Below are 10,306 nucleotides of genomic sequence, written 5' to 3' on the forward strand. Positions count from 1 at the left end.
CAGTTGGTTCCCCAAGGGAATTAATAGTTTCTAACCAGCAGACTTTAAAACAAGCAAAATATGCACTATGAGATTCGAGGGGGGAGGGGGGGGGGCGTTGTTGCATCAAGAAAGTGACAGGGATGAAAAAAGATAGTCAAGTTTGTCCAATTTAAAAAAAAAAAAAAAAAAAAAAAAAGAGACAAAAAGAAGAAGCAGGTTTTTGATAGTGACTAGTAAAGAGCAGCGTGGAGAAGTGCGTTAAGAGTCCCTGGCATTAGCTTTTTAGCAAAGCAAGGGGAAAAAAAGTTTCTCCAACGTTTACAGGCACATGCACGTTTCCTGTAGAAAAACGCACAGGCCATGCAAATACTGAATGGAGGTCTGCGCAGTTTTGCTCTCTCTCGTTAGCGGGAGTGTGGTAAAAGCTCTTTCAGAGTTGCTGGGGTCGTCCGTATGTTTCTAGCGCGGCAGTGCTGCAGAAGACGGAGCGATCCACCCTTAGATCCCTCCGGCACCCTCCCGGAGCTCCCTCCCCTGCCGCCGCAGCGGGGGGGCGGCGGGAAGGCGAGGCCCCGCACCCCCAGCCCACCGAGGGGCCTCCGTGACGCCGGCGGCCCCGCTCCGCCGGGCGCACGCACGGCCGAAGCGAGCCGCCCCGGTGAGCCCTCCCGCTTCCAGCGGCCGCTTGCTCGGCTCTGGAGCGCCCGTGCGAACCGGGGGGAGCCCGCGGCTCCTGCCGCGCACCGCGGAGAAGTTCCGCGGGTGCTCGGTCCGGAGAGCCCCGTCCCGGTGCGGGGAGCTCGGGCCAGGGGCGCGGCGGGGACCCGGGCCCAGCCCTTCCAGCGCGGGGCAGCGGGACCCCGCAGAAGCCGCCGCCGCGGCACCGGGAGCTGACCGCCCCGTCAGGCGCCCGGGCTCGGGCAGCCCCGAACGGCCAGCGCCCGGCGGGCCCCGGCACGGCCCCGTAGGGCGCTTCCCCCGCCCCGTGCCCCGCTTACCGGCTTCGGCATTTTGAGGGGTCCCGGTGCTTCTCCTGCTCCCAAGACAAACGCTCACGCAGCGGCTGCCTCGCCTCAGCCGAGCGCCCTGTGAGGAGGAGGAGGAGGAGGAGGAGGAGTAGGAGGAAGGAGCCGCTCCCGGCCACGGCAGCAGCACAGCCCACGAGTGCGGCGCCGGCCGCCCGGCGGCGGTTAAGTACGCAGGTGGGGCCGCCGCGGTGACTCACCGCCGCCGGCCATTACCCGCCGCTCCCCCCGGCGCTTTCCGAGCGCGGCACCGGCCTCCCCCGGTCGCCGGGCACCCCTGCCGGCCTCGCTTCGACGCCCACGGCGCGCAGGAGGGACCCGGGTCCGGAGCCGCCAGCCAGCCCCCGCGGGGTGAGAGACCCGCGGGGCCGCCCGCCAACCGTCGGGCAACAGGTGCTGCTGGGCGGGGGCGGCGCCGCGCCGGTGACCCGCCGGGCAGGGGCAGGGCCGCGGCGGGCACTCCTTGCGCCGCCCGTTCCGTGCCCCCCACCCGAGACCCCTCACCCCCGGCGCCAAGCCCCGCCGCCCTGCCCATCGCAACATGGCTGCCGGGGCGAGCCCCGCCGCCGCGCCCGCACCTGCCCGTGCCGCCAGCCGGCGCGGCGGGGCCGGGGGATGGCTCGGGGAAGGGGTCCTGACCAGGGGACGGAGAGGGGTCGGCGGGCGGGCTGCTGTGCGGGGCTCCCCCAGCGCCCCGCTGCCCCTGCCTCCAGCCCGGGGAACCGGGAATGCCGTACTGCTCCCCGTAAGGACGGGCGCTGGCACTTCGTGTGTTTCGTCGCTAGTCTGTAACAGTCGCTGTGTCTCTTGAAGTGCCAAGTCGGGAGATACGATTACTATAACAAAACACAGGATTGCTTTGCGTAGTAAAACACGTTTTCAACAACGGCAGCAAGAGGGAAAAGTTTGAAAATCTCAGCTTAGAAACTAGAAAGCAAAGAGTATACTTCAGTTGGCCCTGATCTTTCATCAAGACCACAAAAGATCATGCAAGTAGCCTAATAATTTATAGGCAAAGACTACAAATTCTGTGTCTCTGCCCCTTGTTCCTTCTCCCTCCTCACCCAGGAACGCACCCCTGCAGATCGTGTCTGCCAGTTCTGCAGGTCTCCCACAGCATCCCTGCTCTTGGCTGGGCACAAGAGCACACTGTATTTCCGTGGGCATGGGCAGCAGCCTGTGGGACGCAGCTTTTCCATTGTGCCGGCAATGGCATGAGGTTGAGCTTGTAAGGTAAGGAAATCGCACAGCCGGTACCTGAGCTGTTGCCTGCAACATCCCCAGTTCAAGCAGTGTCTGGCTGTTTGGTCAGAAAAGCATAGGGTGGGAACAGGGAGGCACGGAACAAGGCGAGTAATGACCCACTAAATGGAAAAAATACAGGGCAGGAGAGAGCCTGGGAAATATCAAGGCATGGTAACAGAAAGGACAGCCCTAACAATACAGCTCTGCACCGAAGGAGATCCAAATGGTGTCTTCCTTCACAGAGTCCACTAGGCAGCAACTGGTAGTACCACAGGAAATAAAAGAATCATTACAGTGTCACGTCTGTGACAGAAAGGGGAGGGAAGCCAAATCAGAGGCTGAGAGAATTCACAGTTATATTCCGTTCCTGTTGCATGATCCTCAGGGATTAAAGGAAACTTTACTATCAAAACGGAGCCATGGGGGCGGCAGTTTGCAACAGCAGGTGAGAAGAAAGTCTGAGCTGAACAGCTTCCAAGAAAAGGGCCATGGGATCAAACATCTGTGGGAAACAGTTATGGCTTCAGTTTTCTGATGAAATAATTCCACTGTGATTTACTTGGATCAGGTCAATTTAACAAAATATGATTTGTGAAGCGACTTTCTGTGTTCTTCTATTAAGCAATAAGTTTATGCTGGGATTCATGCCTTATTCAGTAGGATAATACTGGACATGGACCAGACCAGATTATCACAGTGTTTTGTGTAGGCTGCCAAGCATAAGGAGCAACTGTTCCAAGTAAGGAGTGCTTTAAGAACCCAGCTTTTGCAGCTCTCATTCAGAACCTTAAGTGGCATCTGTGGGTTTTTTTGGGGGGTGGAAAAGGATAGAGATGAGGTATTTTCAGTCCTTAGTCTTAAAATCCAGAGTTTTGGCTGTGACAGGAAAAAGAAAAGCCAAAACAACTTCTGTGTGTCTGCATACCCTAGAAACAGAGTATTGCACTGATCTAATGGGAAGCCCATTTCTATCCTAGATTTCCATTCCCAAAATCCTTTCCTGTCTGTAGCTCAACATGGGTGCAGAGACCATCATCCTGGGGCTCCATGCTGGATCTATTCCATGTCAGAGTGATGCCTCATTTAATAGATCATAATCTCTTCAAAGTTTATGAATCTTGAATCAGTCAGGTAAGTATTTGTTTCCATTTGTTAGTTACATATCCAAGCTTAACCCCCTGATTATTTTTTACGCTTACCATTGCTTCCTAACCACACAGACCTAGAGGCAAAAGGAATTTAGGTAACTAATTAAGTGTGGCAACATACAATCTTTAGGTTCCTGTTTGCCACAGCACATAACCTTGTGCTATTCTCCCATAATCGCTTGCAATACATGGGGAAAGGTAGATACCTCAATGGTATCCATAACTACCAGCTGACTCAACACCACTCCACCCAAAACCAACCACCATGAACATATCGAGCTTAGACAGGAAGAATTGTCTTCTGTGGAAGGAACCAGAACAACTGCCAACTTGGAGTATACGTTAGAGATCCTTCACCTCCTTGGGCTTCCACCTTCTGCTATGTGTGTTTTCAAACCCTCTTGCCTGCAGAGCACGGTGCCTTATTAAACGCTTTTTTAGGTGGGGTAGCAAGGTATCCTTGTGACAATATGAAACTTTCTTCTATAGCTGGGTCCCTGAGCTCCTTCCTTGATATTTTTTTTCCTCTCCCCCAAAGGATGGCAAGGTATATAATGCCAGCGCCTTCTTCCCTTTATACAGAAGCCTACTGATCCTTTACAGATGCAAACCAACCTAGCTCTCCTCTCCTCCAGAGGTGGGGTGGAAGCCCTCAGTTCTCTGGTTTTCCTGAGAGTGTCCTGACAGGTTGGGAGCATGGGCACCATGTACAATACTGAAAAGCATCATCTAAGAATGCTTACAGACTGAATCCCCTCTGGAGTCTGGGTGAGGGAATATTTGAGCAGACATGAAATGGGTGCAGAGCAATCAACCCCCATCAGGACAGGCTGGGGCAGAAATAGAAATCTGGGGAAAAAAATATACAAATGTAGAAGTTGGGGAACATGAAAAATCTATGGAACTTGGTTACTTCTAGATTTCAGCATTAGCTAAGAAAGAGAGATTTTATATCTACCCTAATCAGAGCACCTTCAGTCAGACCTCACAATTAAGCATAACACTCAAATCAAAATGAAGCCTTTATGTTACAGGATTAAGATCTGCTCTGATCCAGCACTTATTCTTAACCTGCTTTATTAAGAGGATAGCGTTACTAACATTTTACAGGAATTACTAAGGCAGAGGAGGTGATGAAAGGATCTTGATTGCTCAGCAGGTCAGTAGCAGAACCCAGTTTCTGTTTCCTTCTCTGTAACAGTTTCTGTACCTTACTGACCCCTAACCAAACGGTCATCCTCATCAAGCCTTCCCTTAAAGAGAAGATTCATTTAATTTTCCTGTTGTGCTTTAACCTGTAATAACACTCCAACTTGATGTAAAACATTTATGAAATCCAAGTATTTGCCAGAATTTGCTAAAGCAACTCCTGTTGCTATAAAGTGGCCTTTCCTTAACAGTCTCGGTGCCTGCCAATTTTTAGTCAACATAAAACTTCCTAAGCCGGATCATTCTGGAACTGGGAAAAACATGGAATCTTGCACCCTAAAAAAAACATTCTTGGTTGCTCATGCAAAATCAATACTCTCAACAAAAGCAGACCTGAACTCCCTGTTTCTCCATATAGAAATCTTTATCCAGGTTTGGCAAGGCATAGCTGGAAGAGTTTTGCAGCGTCTCTGCTGGTTTGTTTGCAGTTTTACTCCAGGACTTTTTTACTAACTGGGAATCTATAGTAGCTAACTCTGTCCTCTTCACAACTCACAGACTGCATTTATTATAGCAGTTAAAATAAAGGACATTCAGTACAGCAGTTAAAGGACGCCATGTTCTGAGCCATGTTGTATAAATTTAACGAGATTTGCTGTCATCTAGGACAGTCAAGAGGGTGATTTTCTCTGTCAGTTGGAAGAGATGCAGGAGAAAAAAGAACCATATGGTATTATTGACAATAGCTTCTTTCCATTGTGCATGACTGAATAGGAGGCTTATTCCCCATTGCAGTTTCTGAGATTTTAGCATTATAATTCCTGAAATGTCAGCCTTCAAGAAGAGTGGACAAGGACCTGGAGAGTTCTAGTTCTGTCTGCACTGAGAACTGCTTCCCCACTACCCATGCTGAGCTTATTGAAAATCCAACGAATTCAGGTCACAGTGGACCAGCATCTATTGACAAAGTGCTGTTGACATTCTCTGGGTTTCTTTTAAAGGGGATATAAGAGGTAAAAGAGCACAAAGCTTGCACTTCATTTTCACTTGTTGCTAAATGTGAAGCTTCTGCCAAGTTCAGTTAATGTTTTTTTTCCACTAAACGTGGGTTCCCACAAGGTTTTTTTGTACTAACAAATGGTTAGGTGAGTTCAGGCCTGGAAATAAACCTCATTAAATGATCCAATGGTTACATGCTGGAAGAACCTTATCTTTGCATTCATTTTATTTTCCAGCTGCACCCCCAAGTTGTCCTTGGGATTACCTTGCCCTCTGATTGATCATCATGCAGCCCTATGAGGACATGCTAGGTTATGAAGAAATATATATATAATGAAGCTCATGAAGGATTATTTTAGATGTGGTTAGAAGGAAAAAGAAGCAGACAAGACTTCAGGATTTTATCTGGTTTGTTCTTACCCATCATAAAAGGAGAGAAAAGCTTAAAGGAAGATTCTGAATATGCTTCTTCTCAGCAAAAATTCTGAAAAGTCCCAAGGCCAATTTGCTTTCAGTTCCCATGACAGTTGTCTTGGTAACAACTCCAGTAACACATTCTTCACTTCTTCTACAGGAAACTTTCACAGGGAGTGATGCAAACTGTGCAACGAAATCTTCTTTTGGACTGAAACAAATCATAATTTGGCATTTACATTTTGAATACACTGAGACTGAGAAATTATTTACAATGAATGGGGAAGGCAACACTTAGTGGTAGGTAAAATATAGATAAAATATTACTCAAAGGCAGGTTTAAACATGCATGTGGTCAGGGAAGGCAAATCTATGGTAATCATCTCTGTAACTGAAATCCACAATGATTTATGGATCTTACCAACAAAAATAAACAAATAGAAAAAGCACTGAGTTTTCTGAATCTAGTGAATGAGAACAATCATGTCAAAAAGCATTGCTTAAAAATGCGTAAAATAACAAGTTCATGACATACTGAATTTGTGGAGATCATACCACACGTATATCCAGCCATGTTTGTCCAAGACTCAAAGCAAATGGAAACTAGAGGCAACACAGCTTTTACGTCTCAAAATGAAATAATGATCTTAACACGTATGATAAGAAAGAAAAGAGGAAGGGAGTTCCCCTGGTTAAGTAATCTCTGTTCCACCTTGATATCATCCTTTGTGCTTTTTTTATTTGGAATCTGATTAAAACCAGACTTGAGTGCCATATACTGCAAATAGCCCCTGCACATCTGAACTCTTTCTACCAGAGGGACCAGCTCTTCTAGTCTTGTTTTTGGTTTGTTTGGGTTTTTTAACGTCAAACTAGAGATGTATAAAGCCGGTGTTGACAAAAACAGCAGGTCAAATAATGTGAACTAACTTAGTTCACATGCTTCACAAATGGAGCACAGATGTGTTCTTAGAGCAGGCATGAGTAGTAAGGAAGGTGAAGGCAAAATAAATGCCCACTCATTGACAGAAGAAAAAACAATTCCTCAGTCTGTGTACTGAAGGTTTTTTTACTCCAGGTTGTTTTATAATTATATATACTGCTGACATCTATCACTGTCACTGTGGGAATGAGGCTGTAAGAGTTCAAAAATACAAATAGTAAGTTAACTTAACTAAAAGTACCAGAATTCAGGATTTCAGGGCTAAAATAAGAGTGCAGAGTTCAATGTACAATTAATTGACATAGAGTACATTTTCTTTTCCTGTGGTACGATGCTGACTCACACCTTTTAAGATCAGAAGGGCTATGTTGTTTGACTTTCAGCATTAACAAAGCTGTTGAGTTTCACCTGGTGATTCTCAAACCAAGCCTGTAACATTAGAAAGGCTTTAAACTCCAGCCTCAAGACTGAATGACAGTGATTCTACCTCCTGTCCAGTTCTCTCCATGGCCAAGTGCCAGTATAAGTTGTAGAAGTCACTTGCGTTGACTGGTACTTGTATTTCTCATTCAGTTTCAGAAGATGCACTATCTATAATGCAATTTGCAGTTAAATACTCAGCCAAGATAAAACACCTAGCATGGCTCTTGCCCGAGCTAAGTCAGTGATACAAGCTGTGCATTACTGTGCAGTTAGGTGCCAGCTATCGAAAGACCATTTTCTCATATTCTTCCCTAATGGAAACAGAAATAATTGCTTGATGCAGAGGTTACTAGGTAAAGTTCAGAAGATCCCAAATATCACTCTAGTCTATTTTTCCTCTCAGGACTGGCTCTTCCAGATTATCTTGCCATATTTTAGCCTTATTTAAGGGCTCTATACACAAGGCTTCTCCCCCTTTGAACATTAGAGATCAGGTTTATTTTGTAGTGTAAGGCTGGTTAACCTTAAAATATGCATCCAATAGCAAGGGAAACAGAAAATATGTAATATTTGGGCTGCTGTTTATTACTGGTCTGTACATTAGCTCTCCTACTCTGCACCACTTGCTTCTGCTGTGGATACGAACATTTCCAAATGTCATTAGGAGGTAAAGTTATTTCTGCTCCACTCAAGCTGCAGCTGCTCAACAGCAGTAGAGTCTTCACAGGGAACTCCCAGCACTGCATTAGGAGAGAATATACAATGGAGACTTCTCTCGGAGATAAAGGAGGGTAATTTTGACTTTAGTATATCGTGAGTAAGACACTAAGCTGGAGTCTGAAGTACAAGAATCCACCTATCTCTTGGGAAATCCTCTGTTTGCTCTTTGATAACAAAATAATGCTGAAAACAGGTAGGCACTAATAAAGACATCAGACCAAATACAAGGCAGGTATAAGCAGGGTGACATTGCTAAACAAAGCAAAACACTGCCTACTTTCACCAGACCTGAATTTTAACTCTGATATTTTGCAAGGCCTCACTTGGATCTGTACCTCAATTAAATATTCATTCATGAGAAAAAGCTATTTGTGTTTCATAACAAATGGCTCATAGGCAATTTACAAATGGCTACATATATCCTTAATTAGTTTTCAACAACCCTGCTAAACACTGAGGGCAAACTAAATCCACTTTATGTCAAGGTTGCAGATACACAGTCACCTTATCTCATCAGCCCTTGCTGCCCCAAAGCCAGTAACTCAGAAACAAAGAGGCTACCAAACCAAATAACTTCTGTGAGGCCTCACTGGAGGAGAAGGGGATGGGGCTGATTACTGCTCACCTGCCACACTGAGGCATGCAGGCAACCTGAAACAAAGGGAGTTTTCAGTCCTTCTTAATGACACACCTAGTTTGTGAAGTAATTACCTCTGACGCATGACACAAAAGATAAACACCAAGTCTTGTAGCATGTTGGCTAGCAACTCCTCAAAACACTTTGGAAAATAGTATTATTATGCTACCTTTAAAATAGCTGGTGAATTTCACCTGTTTGCAGCAGATAACTCAGGACCTAGGTACTAACTAAGTACCACTTAAGCCTTCAAAATAGAGCTGAAGTGTTGCCTCAGATGTAACCAGGATCTCACACAGACTTGGTTTGCTCCTGGGCAGAACATGGCTTAGCTCAGTGTTTCACTCACTTAGTAAGCTGGTTATCTTTTAAAAGTGGCACGATGAATTCTTCGGCCTCTTTTAATAAAAGACAAATGTAAGATGAGGGGGTGAAATCTATAACATGTAACCTTATGATTGCCTTCTGTGCCTTGGTTTCATCTGCATGACCTCTCGGCAATTGCTAGCAACGCCTTTGAAGCCAGATTGTTGGTCCACTGCTCTGTTTCGACCTTCAAGCACTTACAGTGTGGGAGGAGAAGGGTGAGGTGCCACTGGACTCCAGAAGCAGGGTGTTGTGTCCCTCCACCTGGTATCAGTTGAGAGTGAGGATCTGGTGACTCCAGAGCTAGTGGTTCATGAGATAATTGTTCAGTATGTTTAATTATCTTGCAGCGGTAAAAACATTGTCATTGCAGCAATCACACATGGAGTTTCTGTATCCAAGAAGATTGTCTGTTTTTCCCATCTATGTCATTTGGCTTTACAGACTCATTTGGGTGGTTTAGTGCAAACATATGTCCACTGGAGACCTTCATAGACTTGCCTCGGAATACCTCCTCCAAAGCCAGCCCCAGCTCAATCCTGGACCTGAGAGAGACCAGAAGCACAACAGCTGGAAACATCTTGTAGACATGGGTGAACCATAGAGTCCCTAAGGCACACTACACTGTCAGGTGTGGCATTTTCCGATGAGAAAGTTGGTTGCTCTGTGTTGTCTTCCCTGACTGTGGTCTGCCTGCCAGAGCAAATGGAGAGTGAGGTGAAAGTATGTCAGCTATGGCCTTCTTTTGCAGGGTTCAATTTTAAGCCAGATGTGAGCACTTGGGATGTTGTTACAAGAGCTTCAGAGCAGGCCACACCAAGTAACGTGCCCTGCTTTTGACACCGAGTGTTGAAGCGCAGTCACCCCAGGCACGACCTGTGCTCAGAGCATCCAAGCGCCCTGGGCCTAGGGCCACAAGTGGCTTCATGCCTACGATCCATGGGGAAGCTGGTCTTCGAGGCTTGCAAAAGCCTGTGAGAAGGGCTCGGCCCTCTCCATGGGCACGGCAGGCCAGGCCAGTGGGGCAGCTTCCCTGGCCAGCCCTCCATGGCTGCTCTGCCAGGGCAGGACAGTAGCACCAAGCAGGAAAACTGAGTCTTGGCTGCTGGCCTCGCTCCCCTTCACCTGCTGACACTGTGCGGCAGGAGGATGCCAAAAGGGCCTCAGAGATGACAACCGAGCAGGGTGTGCACGTGCAGCTGATTCACCGGGCAGAGCGAGAGCTGGATGTGCTTGCAGAGAAAGCCACCAGGCA

At 47.2% G+C, this 10,306-nt stretch overlaps 1 protein-coding gene across 1 annotated transcript in view; it reads right to left on the reverse strand.

Annotated features, from left to right (window-relative positions):
- Positions 1 to 1,467, reverse strand: part of EZR (ezrin) — a 36,179-nt gene extending 34,712 nt beyond the window's left edge. Inside the window, exon 1 of the mRNA XM_080390045.1 lies at positions 981 to 1,467. Coding sequence (XP_080246171.1) covers positions 981 to 992 — 12 coding nt within the window. The 5' untranslated portion in view covers positions 993 to 1,467. The remainder of the gene's footprint in view (positions 1 to 980) is intronic.
- Between the last annotated feature and the right edge of the window lie 8,839 nt (positions 1,468 to 10,306).

The sequence above is a fragment of the Falco punctatus genome, assembly GCF_963210335.1.
Source record: "Falco punctatus genome assembly, chromosome: 5".
In the NCBI taxonomy this organism is placed as follows: domain Eukaryota; kingdom Metazoa; phylum Chordata; class Aves; order Falconiformes; family Falconidae; genus Falco; species Falco punctatus.